Here is a 22,921-nt window from a genome sequence, read left to right on the forward strand (position 1 = left end):
AATTTCAAATTTTCTTTGAAACATCAACTCGTTAATTAGGCTCGTGTCGTTCATGAACTATGAACTGTTAGGAATAAAATCCCATCAATGACCGAAATGAACTGAATCTTTCCGTGGTCTGAGAATCGGTCTTTGCTCATTTAGCTCAGTATAGGATCGGCGAGCGCGAGCGGTTTGGATCGAGAACGAGTGTGTGACTGCGCCGACCGAGAGCGAGAGCTACTTAGCAGAGCAACAAAAAAAGTCAAGTTTTCATATTAAACTTAGGTTACTTACAACCTTTCGGCCCGGAATGTTACTATCTGTGGACTATTCGTGTCATTTTGACACTATTCGGCCCCATTCGTTCTGATCTTTCCGATCGCAATGGTCGCTGGTCTGGCTGAACTAAATGAGCAAAAGACCTAAAAGAGCGAACTAGTTCGCGGGAGCGATTGAACGAGATCGGAACGCTCCGATCAACGAACGAAACGGCACAAGCCTATCATGTTCATGCCCTTCCTCAAATGAAGTCCCAACGAGCTAAAAAAATACTTATTATTTATTAACTGAATTGAAGATTAAATTGTTATCTTTTATAGGGTTCACTTCTACGCAATTTAGGAACGGCAAGCAATGTTCTTAAATTTCAATGAGAAGGCACACTGACATTTTATCCCGACAGGCGGCGCCTGTGCAAGTGTCTAGGAATATCAGTATCATTCATATGTGTGAGAGAGAAAAAACATATCATCTTCTCGCTCTCACGTATGCAATTTTTTATCTGTGCAATGCAAGTGCAATGGACTAATAAGGTGGCGCCATCTGTCATAACCTTTGAGTGTGCCTCCTCATTATGAATCACACAATAAAATTGGCAACTGAATCCGATTGCGCACAAAATTGTCTTGTTTGGACTGACTTTTAGAATAATTAGGCCAGGTACTGTAAGAGGTTTCACATACGGTACACACTACACTTACAGTACACACTATGGCCGGCAACAGACAGTCTTAAAAATTCATAATCTTAAAAAAAAATTGTATGCAAATTGACAGTTCAAACTGACACTGACAGATCTGTCAGTGTCAGTTTGCATACACATTTTTTTTAAGATTATGAATTTTTAAGACTGTCTGTTGCCGGCCTATATCGTATACCGTATAGACTTTATCGAATACTGTAGTGACAGCTCACTTTGAATGGCGAGTTTTTGCAAGAAAATCTCGTATTCCATGTAAATGATTTTTCGTATACGATATACGGGAAAATGAACGCCGTGTGAATCTAGCCTAAGGGGGATACCCCCATTTGCCAGAATTTCATTTGCCATAATTTTATTTGCCATCCTATTCAACAATCATAATTTTGTTTCTCATAACATCTAATGCCATAATCATTGTTTACTATATTAATCTAGTGTCAGAAACTTTGTTTCCCATAAAGTCAGTTTCCATAATGTCATTTGTCAGAATCATCGAAATCCGTAATTACCACATTCCATACCATCATTTGTCATACAAATTAGCGTCCAGAAAAGTCAATTTCCATAATGTACTTTGGCAGAATCGAAAACTACTATAATAGGTACTAGAAGGACTAGAGAATGAAACTGGTATCAGAAAGTAGGTTAGGTTAGGTTAGAACTGACCCCCTGGAAAATGAAACTGCTATCAGAAAGTAGGTTAGGTTAGGTTAGAACTGTGAACCTCTGGAAAAGGAAACTGCTTGAAAAGTAGGTTAGGTTAGGTTAGAACTGTGACCCCCCGGAAAATGAAAATACTATCAGACAGTAGGTTAGGTTAGGTTAGAACTGCGACCCCCTGGAAAATGAAACTGCTATCAGAAAGTAGGTTAGGTTAGCTTAGAACTGTGACCCCTGGAAAATGAAACTGCTATCAGAAAGTAGGTTAGGTTAGGTAATAATATGGGCAACAATTAATATGGCAATAATTGCTTATGGCGTTTGAATATTCTATGAAACCATATTATTGCACTTAATAATATGGCTAACAAATAGTATGGCATTGTATGATTATGGAAGGTAATATTCGGATAAACAACGAGTATGTCATATGATTTTTATGGTAAACAAATCATTCGGGCAAATGAAATTCAGGCAAGTTAGATTCGGGCAAATGAATATTATGTTAAATGACTGTCGGGCAAACAATAGACAACCAGCCTAAGGGTCTCCCCAAACCTTCGACGGAATCGAATAGTTAACACAGCAAAGGGGAGTGTACAAGTTTCTAATGGGGTGGCAACGCGCATGTGACACTCTTTAAGTTGCATGCGTCCATAGGTTACGGTGACCGCTTTCCATCAGGCGGACCGTATGCTTGTTTGCCACCGACGTAGTATAAAAAAAATCGGCTTTTGCAGATCAAAACTCGCTCGTCTGTATGAACATGCGTACGTGCGTTCTGCGAAGACGACGCCTAAGCGTCATACTAACGAGCGATTTTTCATCGGCTCGAGTCGATTCCGCGTCGCGCGTCGATAGGTCTGGGGAAACTCGGTTGGTCCAATGTGAATAATGTTCCCATGGATAGCACTACATTTACAAGACGATCTTGAATGCGGATTCGTCGCTTCGGTGTGCGAGCGAGACATCGCTATCTTCATAGCGCTCTCTCGCTCACACAATCGCGTATATGTCCGTATAATGCGCTGTTCCGTAGATCTAGGCTTCTCTAGTTCTCTGTGCTCCACATCGTCACTACTTTAAAAAAAACTTGTATCTTCGTCTGTCAATGAAAAGAAAATTGTAGTAAGCATGCATAGACTTACTGCGTTTTAACTTTGGGGAGCAGCGTGAGATACGAGATTTTTTCAAAGTAGTGACTATATCATGAAAGGTACTCACTCTGTGCTTCGACTAATGTTAAGGTGTCGGTCCGTTTGTGTGTTTAACGCAGCTTTAGTCGCATGTGACTAACGCAAGTGACTAAAAACCCTAAAATCTACCCTGCTCAAACGTTTTAAGAGTGTCGTCGTCTAGCCGACCTGTAAAGATACATCCCACACGTAGCGATTCCGCAAATATTCGTGATACCGTCTCTCCCTATCAAGGGTTATTGGAGCATTTCCTTTTTTTTTGCCACTTTTATGAAATGTGATATTTTTGAATAAAAATGCTATTTCTACTCAGAATCACTAGCTTTTTCATTCCTAGTAGTTAAAAAAATTGTCCCATACGATTTTTTCTTATTTTGATACCATTTTCCGTACAATGTTGTGTGGGGTAACAAAAGAGGAAAGTAACAAAAATGTATGGAAATTCTGGGACACTTTTTGTCTCCCAGTGAGATTGAAAGTACTCGTGACTCTGAGTACAATTACCTTGATCTAAAACTCCCTAAAAAAATCAAAATAAAAAAATGACAAAAAAAAAGAAATGCTCAAAGAGACGCCATCATGCATTTTCGTTGAATAGCCTATGTGTAGATGCAGCATTAGCGCAACGTTAGCGCTGCTACACAGCGACATCATTTCATATATTTGAACTTAAAAATTAAAAAGTGGCAAAATTGTTGTATAATCCCGTTGTATTAAATATATTCATTTGAAAGGGACAAGATAGTATTGTCCCTTTCTAATTCCTAATATCTCTTGTCCGATAGACGCCGATACTCAAAAGACGCTAGTCAGACCAAACTAAGTTGACAACGAGGTCATATTCTGTGAAACAAAGCATTAAAATCCATATCAACTTAGATTTCGCATTATTCGATCTGATATTGATGTAGAAAGGATCAAAAGGATGTCAAAGATGGCGCCCATATAAAGGATATCGGTCCTACAGCCAATATCGGAGCGGATAATGTGCAAACGCACTTAGGTCTGACCACTGACAAAATGAAGTAAACATATACAGTCAACAACACAGCTGTGAAAACAGACAAAGTTCTAAAAATATGTATTGCCTGTACATAAAGGTGTGTATACATATCGTCACTACTTTTAAAAAAACTTGTATCTTCGTCTGTCAATGAAAAGAAAATTGTAGTAGTAAGTATGTATGGAATACATATAGACTTACACTGAGAGAAAATACAACCAGTTTTCATGTTCGTTCAACAAGTTTTTTGGTTAAAATAGCGCCTACGTGCTCTTTGGTTCAAACAACAAGCTACTTGTCATTTGAATCGGCAATATATTTGAATCAACAAGTTAATTTTATAAAAACAACCTGACACATATTGTTTTAAACATACGTTTGGCTGATTCAAACAAGCGCGGATCCAGCTTCGTGCCCAGGGGGGGGTCACGTGGTAAAGGCCCGGGGCCCCAGGGGGGGGTCACGTGGTCTATTTGTATGGCCAACTTAGGCTCCAGGGGGGGGTCATGACCCCCATGACCCCCCCCCCTGGATCCGCGCATGGATTCAAACGGATAAACCGCAACAAGTCGAACTTGTTAAATTCACAATGCAAATTTCTCTCAGTGTACTGCGTTTTAACTTTGAGGAACAGCGTGAGATACGAGATTTGTTAAAAGTAGTGACGATATTCCATTTATTGCCTGTACATAAAGGTGTGTATACATATTTTTGGCACTTCGCATTCACAGCTGTTTTTTTTTATGGGATAGGAGGCAAACGAGCAGACAGGTCGCCTGATGGTAAGCGACTGTTGTTGACTGTACCTTGCTCTGGTTTGCGTTCGTTTAAACCTGCGTTTGTCGCACAAACGGCCCGGCACCTCTAAAGTCCCTTCTTTACTGGCTATACTGACTTGGGCCTGTTTTTCCAGCACCAGACCGCTGCTCAAACCTTGGTGAGTGATTGCCTTATAACTAGCACTTATCACTTCCTTCCTTTCATGCTTTTGTTTGTTGCATGGCGTATTTTTTAGCCAAATGAGGCCTGAGTGGACGCTTGGACCGGAGCGTTCGGAGGGGCGTGCGATCGTGCATAGAAATATATCAAAGAGGATCGAGTATTATAGAGAGTTACTGTCAAAGTAAAATGTGTAATCACAGTGCATAGAATACCATCTCTTGACACAGGCTTAGAACTTTTGAACCTCAGTTTTGACAATTTGGCCCTTCTTAGCTTGATATGTGTCAAAATGTCAAATATTAATATTAGCGCCATCTAGCTGAGCGTACCCAAAAGGTGTAATGCCATCTAGGCCACCGTACCTTTTTCTATATGGTACTGAGGTACGTTTTTTTCGTAGACTTTATCTGTCTATACGGAGTTATATATGTCTTTGAATATATGCAGCGTCGACTGAGGACACTTGTATTGTATTAGCTTCAATTGTTCGACATGCACGCCGGAAGCCTCGCAACGCTGCACACCCCGTATGAGCGTACTCTCAGGCCTTACGGCTCAGCCACGACATTGGTCTAAGCGCGACAGCGGTGAGCGGCGGCCATACATTGGGGCGAGACACAGCGATGGGACTTTTCATTCGCACGTATGGCTGCCGCTCACCGCTGTCGCGCTTAGACCAATGTCGTGGCCGGGCCGTTACACTTAAAGATACGTATTGACCAGATCTGATGTGTTTGTTAAACTAATAAAAACATTTCATTTGATTTGTTCGAATATCGTGCAATTACATTACATTGGTTCCATTGGTTACATTGGTTCCGTAAAACCCCGGCTCTTCACCTAAAACAACTATCATCGCCTGGCAAAAGTAGAAAACTCCGAGTTGTTTTCAACGCAGGTTTAAAAAAAATTAACTAAATCTAATTGATAATGTTTGCGGAACCTTACTAAATTGAGACGGTTTTTTCATCTTTCATACGCACGTTAAACAACATAATTGAAAAGGCAATGATACGAGTTTTACTTACCTCTCTCAATACCATTTTATTTCGTTGAAACGGAGCTTTCACATTATCCGATCCGATATCGGATGTAGGACCCATGTCCTAAATAATAAAGACGCCACCTTTACCATTGATGATTGAGGGAGACCACACTAGTGTTTCCTATTCACTCGTCCTGGTGATGAGTAGATCCATACTAATATTATAAATGGGAAAGTGTGTGTATGTTTGTTTGTCCGTCCTTCACGGCAAAACGGAGCGACGAATTGTCGTGATTTTTTAAGTAGAGATAGTTGAAGGGATGGAGAGTAACATAGGCTACTTTTTGTCTCTTTCTAACGCGAGCGAAGACGCGGGCAAAAGCTAGTAGAATATAAATATATGAGTATTTATGAGCACACTGCCCGCAATTTACGAACATTAATGTTCGCGGCTGGCTTTCTCAAAAAACTTATATTCCGATAATATTCAGGTTATTTTAATTTTTAATTATGCATGACTCGCTTAAGCATGAATAACCTAAGCATAAAGGGGCGGACGACTTTGGCCTGTCATTTAGAACAAAAAGTGACAGCGCCGAAAAACTGACAGGCCGATGCCGTCCGGTAGACTGATAGTCTGTGGACCCCCTTAGGGGTGGAATCACATCTATCAGCATTTTATGTATGTGAAATCGCTCGTTAGTATAAAGACGCTTATATGTGACGTTATCAGGGTAAAGGGTCCTTATTGTCGATGGCGCTTACGTCCCGCGGCGTCGTATTTGTACAAGAACATCGCTTATAACGTCGTAAGCGCCATCAACAATAAGGTCACTTTACCCAGATAATGTCACATATATCGGCAAGCTGAAAACATGCGTACGCATTCTCGCACTTACACAAAACGCGGCTCGATGCTGATAGATGTGACTTCACCCTAATACTTACTTGTTTCCTAGTTCTCTAAGAACAAATTAAATTACTTTCATAGAAAATATTTTAACTTGTTATTTTAAGTAGTAACACTACTATTATGTTCTAAACATTAAATAAATGTAATATACAAAGAAAAAGTGACCAAAGCCTCCAGTGCTCCGAGCTGGAATCGAACCAGCGTACTCCGCTTACCGGGCGAATGCCAGAACCACTCGGCTATCGGTCCACGAAAGCAAGGGTCGAAATTTCTAAGTATATGACATTTCCGTAGGCTCGTGGTAGCGGAGTACGCTGGTTCGATTCCAGCTCGGAGCACTGGAGGCTTTGGTCACTTTTTCTTTGTATATTACATTTATTTAATGTTTCCTAGTTATTTACATACCTAATCCTTTTATCTAATTACTAGCTTTTACTCTTGATTCCCATACAAACTTTGGACTCCCACCCCTTTAGGAGGTGAATTTAGAAAGATCCTTTCTTAGTGCTCCTCTACACCTTATAAGAAACTACGTGACAAATTTGGGATCTCTAGGATCAGTGGTTTCGGCTGTGCGTTGAAATATCAGTCAGTCAGTCAGCAGTTTCTTCTTTTATATGAGCATTTTCAGAATTTGGGACACCCCAATTAGCGAAAGTTGTTAACAAAAATTAACTCACTGTCAGCTTTGTGACGATAAGTATATAATCATGAAACTATAAAAATATTGTTTTTGTGTTGATAACATAAACTTTAAGCGATAATCTACATTCGAAATGTGAAAAAAGTACATTTTTAGAGACAGATTGTATGCTTAATTTGTCGTCACAAAACTGACAGCGAGTTAATTTTTGTTAACAACTTAAGCTAATTGGGGGAGGTCCCAAATTCTGAAAATGCCCATATATTTCAGCAATTCCCGTCAACTTTGTACAATGCCACGTCAGCAAATTTTAATTGATCCTATTTTGTTACCAACATTTAGTAATATAATTCGACTTTCGTAAGATATATACAGGATAATTGTTATAATTAAGAAAATATAGATACTAGAGAACCTTAATGACGAAATAAAACTTAATAAAATCTCAATTCATCAAAAAAATCTTGGTAACAAAATAGGAATTAATAAAAACAAATTTAACTTTTCCCTTAATTTTTGTACAAAGTTGACGGGAATTGCTGATTTAGATAATTTAGAGTAGTAAAATCTACCTATTATCTAATTAAAAACATCACAAATCTTCCAAGGCACACCTCTAAAACTGAACGCATTAATCATTTCGTATTTAAATATTCATTAGAGGAGATAATTCAATGGAGAGGAGAGAATGTGTTAAATAGGCCTGAAATGGTAATTAGTACAGCCAGTGGAATCTCAGTTCAAACGAATATTCATTTCGTCAGTGTGTGTACTGTGCGACGTATTAAGGCCAGTCCAGACGAGAGCAATTTTTCGCCAATATGATTGTCTGATCGAATCAGGTGGTGTGAAAACGCGAACTAGTTTGCTAATAACACGAAAGTGCGAATCAATTTATAGTTTTTTTTGTTGTTTGTTGTTTTCCAGAGATTATAGAGCGTAGGTACTTTGATATTGATGGAAGCATTTTTTAAAGTTAGAGCGCTTTAATATCACATAATATTAATCTAAAATTTATTTTCTGATTCGGACGGTCGATTTGGTGATCCCGTCTGGCCTGGAATTTTTTCAAGTTGGTATTTAGTCAAAAACAAAAAGGGTTAGTAACCTAGTAACGGGACCAATGATCCATTTTACTGATTGTACGTTATGGGTATACATGTAACTAGGCATAGGCAAGCTATGTTCTCCTTGGCAATGTGAATATTATACCCATACTTAATATTATAAACGGGAAAGTGTGTGTGTCCGTTTGTTTGTCCATCTTTCACGGCAAAACGGAGCGACGAATTGACGTGATTTTTTAAGTGGAGATAGTTGAAAAGATGGAGAGTGACAGGCTACTTTTTGTCTCTTGCTAACGCGAGCGAAATCGCGGGCAAAAGTTAGTTAAGAATATTCTTAAATACGCTGCAAACTGAAGGGTTCACAGATAATAAATAATGTAGGCATTATAAACGGCTTTATTTTCCTCTAAGACGGAGACAGTAACACCGTGTAGGAACAGGATCTCAGGATATTTATTTAATAACAACCCAAAACAAGCTAGTAAATTAAAACGTTGACAGGTCACCCTTTTAATTAAATTCCCGCCATCTTGTTTTCTTGTCTATGCTCATTCAAGATGGCGACGATCGCAGCGATAGCAAGTTTTGATGAATGTTTATTACTTACGGATTTTAAGAGAAGAGAATAGGGATGACGGAATTATTAATGAATAAGGAATTGTTGAAGTTTTTAAGGAAAGAAATTGTTGACAAGTGGCGTGAAGAAAAAAGTTAGTGTTTGGAGATTTACATTACATTAATAAAATAAGTTGTCTATTTAAAGTACTACTGTAGCAATCTAAATTTAGTCATTCTACCAGTAAACATTTTGATGTATTTATTTTCATACTTAATCTTACAAAGGGGTAGCATAATATTTACCTATCCCATGTTACTGTACAGTATAAAAATAACGATCATCATCCTCCTTGCGTTATTCCGGCATTTGCCACGGCTCATGAGAGCCTGGGGTCCGCTTTGACAACTAGTCCCAAGATTTGGCGTAGGCACTAGTTTTTACGAAAGCGACTGCCATCTAACCTTCCAACCCGGGTAACTAGACCTTAATGGAATTACTCCGGTTTCCTCACGATAGTCACGATGTTTTCCTTCACCGAAAAGCGACTGGCAAATATCAAATGACATTTCGCACATAAGTTTCGAGAAACTCATTGGTGCGAGCCGGGGTTCCGCGACCTCCGGATTGCAAGTCGCACGCTCTTACCACTGGGCCACCAGCGCTTTTTTGCAAAAATAACGATATACAGCTCAAAAATTATGTCTCCTATTATTTCGTCGACATAACAGAATATACTTCGGGGACATATTTTTGAGCAACTTGTGTGAATCCTTTTATACACTTGACTGTAGGTACAACTTCGTTATTCATGGAAGTTTGAAGTTTAACATAACACTTGCAGATCCTGGGCTATCAAAATCCTTGCTAAGTTGTCCGGCTATAAGAAGAACCTAAAGTTATCTGGTATGAAGTGTGAACATTATTAAAGCTACGTCGGTTGGTTGGTAAAATCTCGGTAATTTTCAGAGATCGGACGGATTTGCGACATTCTTAGTGACTTACGTCATTTTAATGACTTTTAGTATGAGATGACGCACAAAAATCCGATCTCTGGTAATTTAATAGACACCAATATTTCATGCTGAGCTCTAAATGATATTGTCAAAATGACATTACTCTGACAATCACCTCAGCACCCGAGAGCCTGAGTGAATTATCCACAGGGAAAGAGACAGGCATACAGGAATATTATAGCTGTATGGGACAGAGATAATCATATTTTTAAATCAATCCATACTAATATTATAAATGGGAAAGTGTGTGTGTCTGTTTGTTTGTCGACGAATCGATGTGATTTTTTAAGTGGAGTTAGTTGAAGGGATGGAGAGTGACATAGTACTTTTTGTCTCTTTCTAACGCGAGCTAATCCGCGGGCAAAAACTAGTTAAAATATAATCCTGAGTCTGTGGCATGAATTTTTGGTGTTTTATAATAAACGTGTAAACATTCATTGTATGGAGAAATTAAACAGTGCCCTCAAAACGTTACTGACTAGAACTAAAAGATGCATAGGTATCGGAGACCGAGGTGAGTTGTAACAGATGCGAGTTGTGACAAGACAACGTCGATTTGCGCGATCACAATAGCGCACGTTTCCAAGCCCGAGATACGAACTAAAAAAAACCGGCCAAGAGCGTGTCGGGCCACGCTCAGTGTAGGGTTCCGTAGTTTTTCGTATTTTTCTCAAAAACTACTGAACCTATCAAGTTCAAAACAATTTTCCTAGAAAGTCTTTATAAAGTTCTACTTTTGTGATTTTTTCCATATTTTTAAAACATATGGTTCAAAAGTTAGAGGGGGGGGGACGCACTTTTTTTTCCTTTAGGAGCGATTATTTCCGAAAATATTAATATTATCCAAAAATGATCTTAGTAAACCCTTATTCATTTTTAAATACCTATCTAACGATATATCACACGTTGGGGTTGGAATGAAAAAAAATATCAGCCCCTACTTTACATGTAGGGGGGGTACCCTAATAAAACATTTTTTTTCATTTTTTATTTTTGCACTTTGTTGGCGTGATTGATATACATATTGGTACCAAATTTCAGCTTTCTAGTGCTTACGGTTACTGAGATTATCCGCGGACGGACGGACGGACGGACGGACGGACGGACGGACGGACGGACGGACGGACGGACGGACGGACGGACGGACAGACAGACATGGCGAAACTATAAGGGTTCCGTAGTTGACTACGGAACCCTAAAAACTACGCTGAGCGCTGTGGCTAGCTTGCTATAGTTAATACGTTTCCAAAAAACTCATCTTGGTCTCCCTTACTATCGAATAGCGAATTTTAAAACGTCACAAGCTTATATCAGATATTCAGCGTTATTCGATTCCAAAATGCTATTCTGTAACATTGTGTTTTCGAATGATGACCTGACCACAATATTTAAATTTTAAAAAAAAAAAAAAAAAAACCCCGACATTGTGAACCGATTTCCATCAAACATGGCTAAGAACACTCCCGACTAATTCAGCTTTAACAACTAAATCAAAATCGGTTCATCCATTTGGGAGCTACGATGCCACAGACAGACACACACAGACAGACAGACACGTCAAACTTATAAGTCTTATGACACCCCGACGTTTTTGCGTCGGTGTTAAAAACTGCTATACTTATACTTTGCATTTCGACACCAGCACAACGGGTACGGCCAGTGTTGTCACATACAATTTGAACAAAATGGTAGACCAGGGTGAAAAAAATAGGTAGAAACTGGTAGAATTAGAAACGAAAAATAGGTAGATCTACCTGTTTTAATACCATCTAAGGTAAGTCCAGTTTTAATGATTAAAAATGCTTCTAAACTATTAAAAATATATTTATTGGTTTACTTGGTGAGTTCTTTATGGTGTTTATACATGTTTTTGTTAAAATATTTTAAACACAAGCTAGCGTCTCCGAGAGCTGCCACTGTCAGGGTGTCAGAAGTGTCAGTGTCATGTCATTGTCAAATGACACTGTCACTGTCACTACCAGGCTGTCAATGTCAAAACTGTCAAACATCAAGACTTTCAAGCTGACAGCCACAGATTATTCACTAAACACGTTCCGATTTAAGTAAAATGCTGTAATTATAAGACAGGTAAAACTTAATTTCGTAACACGCATGGAGAATTTTCTACAATAGTAATATTTTAGAAAATAGGTAGATTTAAGACCGAAATAGGTAGACAGGTAGACGGGAGGCAAAATAGGTAGATCTACCTATAAATAGGTAGATGTGACAACACTGGGTACGGCTACGATATTTGGGGCAAATTAATCATGACCGCGATGGCTGACTTGCAGTTTTAGTTGCTACACCATACTATAGCTTCCTCAACCTCATCGTGATTCGGATACTAAGCTTGTTGCTTTTACATGAAATAGTTTGTGTGTACGCAATTAAGCGCTAAAATGTGTATAGCCAGCAGTATGGCCGGCAATCCTCAGCTGCACGTTTTTCCAGAAACTTTATGCCGCGTTCAGCAAACCTAAAAAATAAACTGCGTACGACCTTCAAGCATTCAACAAAAGAGCGTTCACCGATCTTAAAGGCCGGCAAGGCACCTCCAACCCTTCAGGAACTTGTGTATTCTTAACTTGATATGAGTTAAAATTGTGAAATATTACTACTATTAATATTTGTACTGTAGCTATATCCCATCTAGCCGAGAATCAAATAAAGGTGTAGCGCCACCTAGGCGACCATATATTTTTCTTGAGATGGTTCCGAGCAAGGATTATTTATATAGGATTTACATACTTCATCGTCTTCATAATAAGAATCGTACCTCGATTTTTTAGCGCCATCTATTAAATACTATCATAACTACACTGATGATTCCTACAATTTTTTTTAATGTGTATTTACGTGATATTATGATATTAAAATAAAGAAGCATGTCATTTGTTCTTATAAAAAAAAAACACGCAAAAATATTTCGGGAAAATATGATTTTATAGGCTAAGTTTTAAACCTAAAAAGCTATATTATGTCTTTGTAATAATACTTTTCTATCTATACTAAGTTATATTATGTCTTTGGTATAATATTTCCTTAGCAAGGTGAAAGGCCTCAACTCAACCTCACCGCTATGAAAGTAAATATTTTCGTTACGTACAGTATACAAACATTTGTCTATGTGTTTGTCCGTCAACACTGTATTTGGCCGGACACAGCAATTAAGGTGGAGATTTCTTTACTCATAATATAAATAACGGGGAGTATATATTTTATTAGAGGGGTTATAATTACAAATCAAATATTTCTTTAGAAATAAATGAGAAAATATTTTTTCCCCTCACTAGCTCGGAAACACGTGTTTTGTCCTTTAATACCAGCTGGTAAAAACGCATTTTATGCACTAGTGGGTAAAGTAATTTGAACTTGAATAAAGTCAAATTAACTGTTTTAAAGTTGATAAAAGTAGGTGAATCTAGTAATAAAAATGATTTACCACCTGTGGAACTACTGGAAGCAGTGATAAACGCATTTTTGCGTTGTAGATTCCTCGCTATAGTGAGTGGAAAAGCTTTGTGTTACACTCGGGTGCAAATGTATTAAACTAAACTTCTCGTGGTGGTTTAACTATAGACTCCTTTCACTTGCTCGTTTTTCAATTCCACACTCGGCGTTAAAATACAACTTTGTCCCCTTGTATAACAAATAACTATTATTTGTAGTGCAAGGGGCGCCACAAGTCTTCAGTAACAGAAATTCACGAGTAAATCGATCTGAGTCCCCGTGACCCTGTAACCGTAAGGCTCAGGCACCTGTCGCAACAGCAGTGGACGCTGATTCGATTCCAGCCATGGGCAACTATAGACCTTGGTCACTTTTTCTAAGTATACATTTATTTCAGTTCAATATTTATTTGTTTGAAGTTATTATGAAATTGAATCTATACATTACATAGTCATTTCTAAAACACAAATACTATAATGTGTAAAATATTAAATTCTTGTGGTTATCGGCCAAATGGATAGCCGCTCTGACGGACCTGACTGAACTGAATAGGAGGTGATTTTTTAGGGTTCCGTAGTCAACTAGGAACCCTTATAGTTTCGCCATGTCTGTCTGTCCGTCCGTCCGTCCGTCCGTCCGCGGATAATCTCAGTAACCGTGAGCACTTAAAAGCTGAAATTTGGTACCAATATGTATATCAATTACACCGACAAAGTGGTAAAATAAAAAGTGTAAAAAAAATGTTTTTTTAGGGTACCCTCCCTACATGTAAAGTGGGGACTCATTTTTTTTTCATACCAACCCCAGCGTGTGATATATTGTTGGATAGGTATTTAAAAATGAATAGGGTTTACTAGAATCGTTTTTTGATAATATTAATATTTTCGGAAATAATCTCTCCTAAAGGAAAAAAAAGTGTGTCCCCCCCTACCTTTTGAACCATATGTTTAAAAAATATGAAAAAAATCACAAAAGTAGAACTTTATAAAGACTTTCTAGGAAAATTGTTTTGAACTTGATAGGTTCAGTAGTTTTTGAGAAAAATACGGAAAACTACGGAACCCTACAATGAGCGTGGCCCGACACGCTCTTGGCGGGTTTTTCATTTATTCTTTAGTTTAAAAATGTGTAGTAATAACACGCAGACTGCATGATAAAAAATAAGTCTAAAATAATTAATAATCATCATCCTCCTTGTGTTATCCCGGCATTTGCCACGGCTCATGGGAGCCTGGGGTCCGCTTTAACAACTAATCCCAAGATTTGGCGTAGGCACTAGTTTTACGAAAGCGACTGCCATCTGACCTTCCAATCCGAAGGGTAACTAGGCCTTATTGGAATTAGTCCGGTTTCCTCACGATGTTTTCCTTCACCGAAAAGCGACTGGCAAATATGAAATGAAATTTCGTACATAAAATAATTAATAAAAATATCGTCACTACTTTAAAAAAAATCTCATATCTCACGCTGTTACTCAAAGTTAAAACGCAGTAAGTCTATATGCATTCCATACATACTTACTACAATTTTCTTTTCATTGACAGACGAAGATACAAGTTTTTTTTAAAGTAGTGACAATATATTAAATGGCACAGTCGGTAGGATACAAACCTACTTCAACAGAAAGTAAATAATATTGATATTGGGTGGCCTAAATAGTAAACAGTGGCCCGTAAACAATATCGACAGATTAATCGCAAGTCCGTTTGCTGACAAAGCATAGTCGGCATAGCGTAGCCTGTCATTAATCAATACATTCCCTGAATCGCTGCCAACCGTTCGTGAAGCTTGCAGACGTTGCTACTCGCAAGTGGAATGGCGAAGCGGTAAACACTACGAGTAAAACCGGCCAAGAGCGTGTCGGGCCACGCTCAGTGTAGGGTTCCGTAGTTTTCCGTATTTTTCTCAAAAACTACTGAACCTATCAAGTTCAAAACAATTTTCCTAGAAAGTCTTTATAAAGTTCTACTTTTGTGATTTTTTTCAGATTTTTTAAACATATGGTTCAAAAGTTAGAGGGGGGGGACGCACTTTTTTTTCCTTTAGGAGCGATTATTTCCTAAAATATTGATATTATCAAAAAACGATATTAGTAAACCCTTATTCGTTTTTGAATACCTATCCAACAATATATCACACGTTGGGCTTGGAATGAAAAAAAAAATCAGCCCCCACTTTACATGTAGGGGGGATACCCTAATAAAACATTTTTTTCCATTTTTTATTTTTGCACTTTGTTGGCGTGATTGATATACATATTGGTACCAAATTTCAGCTTTCTAGTGCTTACGGTTACTGAGATTATCCGCGGACGGACGGACGGACGGACTGACAGACAGACATGGCGAAACTATAAGGGTTCCTAGTTGACTACGGAACCCTAATAAAACGACATCCAAATTTTATAATACCACTAGCTTTTGCCCGCGGCTTCGCTCGCGTTAAATTTGAAAATTGCGGAATGCTCCATACAAACTTCCACCCCCCATTTTAGGGAAGTGGGAGGTTAGAAAGAGACAAAAAGTAGCCTATGTCACTTTCCATCTCTTCAACTATCTCCACCTAAAAAATCAAGTCAATTCGTCGCTCCGTTTTGCCGTGAAAGATGGACAAACAAAGAGACACACACACTTTCCCATTTATAGTATTAGTATTTGTCGCAATGTTAGTAAAATGTCTAAAATCACAAAAATACCAATTTTCAGAACATCAAAATGCCAAAATGACATTAGCCTATTACATCCAATATCCGAAATGTATTAGTTTCATAATAATCAAAATTCAAAATGACACTTTCTCAGAATACTCAAAAATTTTATTTATAGTGTGAATTATTCCTTTCACTGTGTTTTATTATTAACTTTAGTATCCATTTAGTTGATTAATGCTATTTATGAAAAACTTTAAAAATACTTACTGTTTTATTTCATGGATACTGCATTTTAGGCATTTTGAGAAAGTGAAGTTTTGGTTTTAAGTTAATTTGACTTTTAGACATTTTGGGAATACGGTAATTTGAGAAGCGAGTTTTAGACATTTCAAGTTTTAGTCATTGAGACTAATTTGTTTTGGCATTTCGACGTTTTAGGAATATGGTATTATAAAATTTGGTTGTAACGAACCGTAATCAATAGAACAATCTCAGACTAACGTCACAGTATAATAAAGAGTATTATCATACAGTATGGCCACTCCCGCTCCCCGCTGAAAGTGCCGCCCACCCCCTCTCGGTTACCTCACAGTTACCATCTGTCAAAAACGCGAACAGTTGACCTGTCATATGTCACTCATACAAGCATAGTACGCGTTCACCTACACGAGCTTAGACTGTGTGCTAGGAACGCGCCTCTTTCATGTATTTAATCGCCAGTGTCCGAGGTGTGCTAACATCTTGGTGTGCGTCTACTTTTTGCCATGGAAAGTGACGCCCCAGTTACGTCCATGACTTGTCTTAGAGTTGACTGTAGATTAGCTCTCAGGACTACCCATATGTGTAGCGTCAGGTGTTCAATAAATTATTTCATCATATGCGACTCTGAATCGCTATCGAAACGCAGTCTGGATCAGTCGCGAAGAGAAGAGCGATAGAGAGAACTATTGTAGAATTTTATTTCGTCACTACTTTTAAAAAAACTTGTATCTTCGTCTGTCAATGAAAAGAAAATTGTAGTATGTATGGAATGCATATAGACTTACTGCGTTTTAACTTTGAGGAACAGCGTGAGATACGAGATTTTTTAAAAGTAGTGACGATTTGATTCACCCGTGCTCGGCAAGAACTTATAATGGCAGGGAGCTGCACCTCCCCTAAACTAATATTCTATACAGCAATGGGGCACAAATAGAGATACGACATCAGAATAAATTAACAATAGTCTTCTATATTGCCGCCGGCCACCGCTGCTGGCCGTACCCGCAGCTCGTACAAAGCTACTCATGGAAGCCCCGCTTACGAGGGCGATTCGCGCTATCAATAAAGTTGCTCTCGAGATAGACATTTTTACATGCTCCCTGAATGATCTCACAAAGGCCACTATGTTAATTTTAGTTTAGTTTTTTTTTATATACTGGCAATAACTGTTTTATTGTTTGGTTCGCTTATCTATCGCATTAGCAAAACCTGTAAAGATAGATTTAAGTTGTTATTTACCAATAAATAAAAATAAAAAAAAAAATAAAAAAAATATAGGCTATTGAAAGCATTTCATAAAAGAGGTGGTCTTGATTTATTAACATACTCGGGCCATTTTTTTCAAAGTCCACCCCACCTTTTTTTGGATGGATTTGGATTTTTTTTGTGGTTTCCACTCAGAAGCGCGAGCTCTTTCAATTCTAATACGAGAAAAAAAGTGTCCCAAGGTTTTTTCCCATTCTGTTTCCATTTTTTAATGGCGGTGACGGAATGGAAGGTTCGAAAATGTATGGAAATCTTGGGACATTTTTTTCTCCTATCAGGATCGAAATACCACGCGATTCTGAGTATTAATCGCCTAAAAATACCCATGTTACAAAAAAAGTGGGGTGAACAACTTTGAAAAAAAATGGCGCACTCGCGAGTAGCCTCAACTTAGCACCCTCTTGAATCACTCTATCTATTAAAAACCACATTAAAATCAATTGCGAAGGTAGTCATAACTCACAGACAGACGGACAGACAGTGGGAACTTGGGAAGGGAGTGTTTTAAATCGACACGAGGAAATTCATAACTTGTGTCGATTTAAAAATCCCTTCGGTCTTGTTTTAATCTATCGCCACTCGTTTCGAACTTTATTTTTTACGCACTTGCATTGTATTGTAATGTACTATTATGATAGGTGAAATGTAAATAGCAATTAAAAATAGTAAAATATAAAACTTTAATTTTTGCCTTGTTGGAATTAGTCCGGTTTCCTCACGATGTTTTCTTTGGTGCAAATGACTTCGCACCGAAAAACTCGTTATGCGATCGAAAGTCCCACGCTTACTGTCTGTCCGTTGCACGAATTATTGTTCATAGCGAGGAAATTAACGCTTTGTTTGTAATTGTCTACCTATATAACTTATTTAGAGGCCTAACCGACCTTTTGGTAGGGTGCAAAAACGAACCTTGAATGGGCGGCACCTAATCTGACAAGTCTGTTTTTAGTGCCATATCGACCACCTCAATATCTTCGATTAGATACCACCGAAACGCTCGAGTTCATTTAAGAGTGTACAAAATAAACCTTAAACGTAACGTGTCAGGGGTATACTCTTGGCTTGGGTCGACTCGTTCGTTTTTCGTCATGTTCCTAAATTTGTCCGATTCTGCTTTCGTCAGCCATTCTTCATTCGTCAACTTAGTCTGCAGTCATTATTGTCTTTGACCACAATGAGTTATTGGCCTTTCTCTTATTGCGACTCAATCGTTATTCGTCATTTCGTATTTGGTCATATTCTAAGTTGGTACCGACCTAAGACTGCGAAAAAACACGAAAAACATAGATTTAACAGCGAACATGCCGAAAGAAGATTATGACGAGTGAAGAACGAGACGGATTAAGATAAAGATGAACAACAAAATTGACCATAGTTGAGAAAGACCATCGACGATCGTGACGAATAAAGAATGACAGACGAAAGCAGAATCGGACAAATTTAGGAACATGACGAAAAACGAACTAGACGACCCAAGAGTATACCGTGTCAGGGTGTAAAATGAAGTTGATAAGTGCATGTGTGACCGGGAAAAGAGCCCCTATCTGTCAAAGTTAAGCAATCTGAAATGTCGACTTCCGGTTCGAGCGCCATCTTAGCGGTCTCGTATCGCGAATAATTGATATTTTTTTCTTTTGCTCATTAATGTTGTTTAAAGTGTAATATCGATTGCTTATTATGCAGTAAACTAATGTTGTAGTGAGAAGCTGATAAAGAATTAATCTCGAAACGCGTTTAGCCTCTTTTTTGTCGTCAACGGCCGGTATTCCACAAGCTCTTGTAAAATCTAGCTATCAATTTACAAGTGCTAACTCATCGTATACAGTGATTTTGGTACGTTAAGTACGACAGTGTACGGTGAGTTATTCATTTTCATTACTGTAGTTTGTTCACGTTATTATAATTAAGTACAACAGTACCACGTTTGCAAGCAATGTTGTAAATTGCACTATTTGATTTGCAATAAATATCATGTTTATGTTGTCAGATTCAACTTTACTAATTATTTACGAATATTAAAAATGCCATCGCACACATACAAATGCCGATGCGATTTTAAAAATGAATAAATCTGATATTTGGAAAAAATCGGGAGCACCGGTTCCTAAATTATAGTCCCGGTTCTTTCGCCACCATAAAATTATCAGGATTTCCCGGAAATCGAGAACCGGGAAATACCGGGAGCATGCATACTCTTGTACAAAGCAACCTTCCGAATTTGATGCTAGCTGCCTTGCTCAAGGTCTTGATTTTTGCAGGATGCAAACTCGAACCTTGAACGCATGTGCGGTATTCAGCAAACCGGTTATTAGTGCCGTATCGACCGCCCGCGGCACGCGACCATCTTTCGGCGACGGTTTATTTACAGAATCTGTTTTACCTACAAGGTTTAAGCTAAGCTTGCGTGCTTTGTGAATGAGTTGAGTTTACGTTAGGGGGTTTTGAAGGAAAAAAATAACCCTTTGAACGCCAAGAACTACTAAAGTGGCCCTGTGCCGTCATGCCCACCACGCCACCATTTAAATGGTTATGGGCGACGCTGTCAGAGGGATTGTCCTGCTGACAGATAAAGTTTATATTCGTCATTTACTAGTATAGTCTAGGTAGGTACTAGTATTGGCGTGTAGGCCACAATTTGATGATAAAGGCAAGTTCAAAAGGTTAAATGAAAAAAAAAAAAAACGCCTCAGGCTAGGCGGAGTCGTGACTAGTTCTCTAAACTCATCTAGCTTAATAATGTTTAATGCTTTTTAACTATAAGTGCGTTTTCACATTATCCGATCCGATACCGGAAGTCGGAAGGATTTCAAAGGAAAAAATCAAATATGGCGGCGTAAATATATGGGATATCGGTCCGACATCCGATATCGGATCGGATGATGTGAAAACGCACTAACACTACCAGTGAGACTCAAACATATTTAAAATATTGTAAGGGGGTAAAAGTTAAAAGCCTTGAATTGAAAGCTTTGAATTGATATAATCGCAAACTTATTTTTATAAGATTAACATTTTTTTTTAAATAAAGTTAGCAACCCACTCACGGTATCTATTCCTAATTCATTCCCGTCTCTAATCATGTGCAAAATAATGTATATTTATTATTTGTAATTTTAATTAGATTCCTGACTCCTGAGTCAATCAAATTAATTCGAGGTAGCAATCACTAATCACTAAATACCTATATTAAAAAAAAAATCGAATAAAAGCTAGCTTAAGAGGCAAGACTTCCTATGTATGTAAGTATAACTTTTAATAAGTACGAGTATACTTATCCGCAACAGCCTTGAGCAATGCAAATTAGAACCATTCTGCAAATAAAAGTACTTCTTCAAACTGTTTACAACCCTTGAAAGCCCGAGCGTGCCCCAGATGAATGTCGACATCAACTATACTTGTTATTTCACACAAAAACAAACTTTTTTAATATCAACCAACTTTATTGGTTGGCGGAATCTGTCCAGCAGTATCTAGCGGGTATTTTCTCGGGACGCGATAAAACTGTAGGAGGTACCTTATGACTCATTACTTCCCCGTCACCGCTGCAAGGACTCACTTCTTCTATTTTCTGTAAAGGATTTAGTCTAACTATACCACTAGCGCACCTGCCTTTCCGTTTTTCTTCAGCTTTGCAAACAGCAGCCATTTCTTCCTCAGAATCTTCATTCTCCTCTGCAATATCCTCGCCGATTTCTTCAAGAGCGGATGCTTTACATCTCGCTTTACGTATTTTAACTTTCTCTTCAGCATCATCTAATCTTTTTTCAATGCAAACTAGTTTATCTATAATATGATCTAACTTCTGGTTCTGATATTGCACATGTTTATGAACAGTTTTAGATTCTTCGTCCTTGGAATGCATTATTTCTCAGCTACGGATTCTCTTATTGCTTCTATGACTGGTATACGTACAGATTCATAGAAAAGGTCTTTAGCCGTGTCATCCATTAGATGAATTTTGATCTTAGCTTCACCGGATGTTTGCAATATTTCAGTGGCTAAGGCCTCCAAAGACTCAGATGCGGCAACATGAGAACTATTCATTCTTTTTTCATGGCGACGCGTTTTCCTCACCTTTCTTTCAGATAGTTCAGAAACGGTACTGTTTAGAGATTGACTGATGACTATATTTTCTACAGATGATCTGCTAATAGATTCATGACTGAAACTCTCCGTGTGACTTTTGTAATTTTCTTTACGAAATGTTTCGATAACTTTCTTTTCTTGCTGTTTTCTGTACGTCTTAGAATCCTGGGTGACAGGATAATCCCCAGACTTATTATTCTTCAGTCGCGATTTTCTTGATGTCTTTATAGTGTAGTAAACAGGAGATCTGTCGTTGGCGTTTGGAGGAATAACTATAGGGACTATATTTTTTGCGAATCTTATAGTCTGACCTAAAACTTCGTCATTGCATACGCTTGTTTCTTCAATATCTCTATTGGTTTTGTTTGATTTTTGTTTGAATATCTTTTGTTTTATTTTCTTCACGCTTTCTCTGGTTTTAAGATCACCATTCTCAATATTTGAACCAACATCAGGAACTTCAGGAACAGCTTCTTTGGTGTTGCTGAAGAATTTCTTATGAATATAAGACACTGAGTTACAGGACCGTTGACTAGGATAGTAATTTTCTAAATTTATACCATTTATTTCCTTTGCTGGCAAATCTGCGAAATAAATAAAGGGTAAATATTAATAACGTGGCCTTCAACTCCAAAAAGAGAAATCTCCATAACAGTCTTCTATGATTTCGGTTAAATATACGGGAAATATGTAAGTAATCACACTTATGTACATCGTAAGGTCATTATTTCTAATGTAGCAAGGCTTGTTACCTGGTGCCATGTATAAAGACAATTTTAATTTATTTAACACTGAAAATTATTTCAAAATCGAGTACAACAATAATAGTTGTTTTACAAATTGTCAATTAATGCTTATTTTGCAATTGACATTGACAGTCGTCTTGGAAACACAGCTATAACACAAGTTTCGACCAAAGTAGAAAAAGTCTGTATTTAAAAAGTTTGTAAATAATTATATTTTCTACAAATTTTTTTGTAAAAAATCCAGTCCAAAAATACAATACACTCATTGTTCAGCCGTGTCTTTCTTTAAAACTAATGACCTATTCATGTAGTCTTACCGCGTAGTTTTCTTCCCATTATCCGATCCGATATCGGATGTCGGAAGGATTTCAATAAAAAAAAATCTAAGATGGACCTGTAATGTATGGGATATCGGTCCGACATCCGATATCGGATCGGATAACGTGAAAATGCATTAGACTTTGCTTTTTTGTACGAAACCAGACGCGACAACTGTTTTTGGTTTCGACGGAGC

The 22,921-nt window shown here is 37.9% G+C and overlaps 2 protein-coding genes across 2 annotated transcripts in view; one reads left to right on the top strand and one right to left on the bottom strand.

The window, feature by feature from the left end:
• Window positions 1–22,921, top strand: part of LOC125234666 (sodium/potassium/calcium exchanger Nckx30C) — a 151,079-nt gene that overhangs the window by 29,145 nt on the left and 99,013 nt on the right. The window contains exon 2 of the mRNA XM_048141006.1: window positions 4,737–4,760. Coding sequence (XP_047996963.1) covers window positions 4,737–4,760 — 24 coding nt within the window. The remainder of the gene's footprint in view (window positions 1–4,736; window positions 4,761–22,921) is intronic.
• Window positions 20,837–22,455, bottom strand: LOC125234667. The gene is made up of 2 exons (XM_048141007.1): window positions 22,414–22,455; window positions 20,837–22,245 (listed from the first exon to the last, which is right to left on the bottom strand). The coding sequence occupies exons 1-2, from the start codon at window positions 22,421–22,423 to the stop codon at window positions 21,437–21,439; spliced, it is 819 nt and encodes a 272-aa protein (XP_047996964.1). The 5' UTR covers window positions 22,424–22,455; the 3' UTR covers window positions 20,837–21,436.

The sequence above is a fragment of the Leguminivora glycinivorella genome, chromosome 16, assembly GCF_023078275.1.
Source record: "Leguminivora glycinivorella isolate SPB_JAAS2020 chromosome 16, LegGlyc_1.1, whole genome shotgun sequence".
NCBI lineage: Eukaryota > Metazoa > Arthropoda > Insecta > Lepidoptera > Tortricidae > Leguminivora > Leguminivora glycinivorella.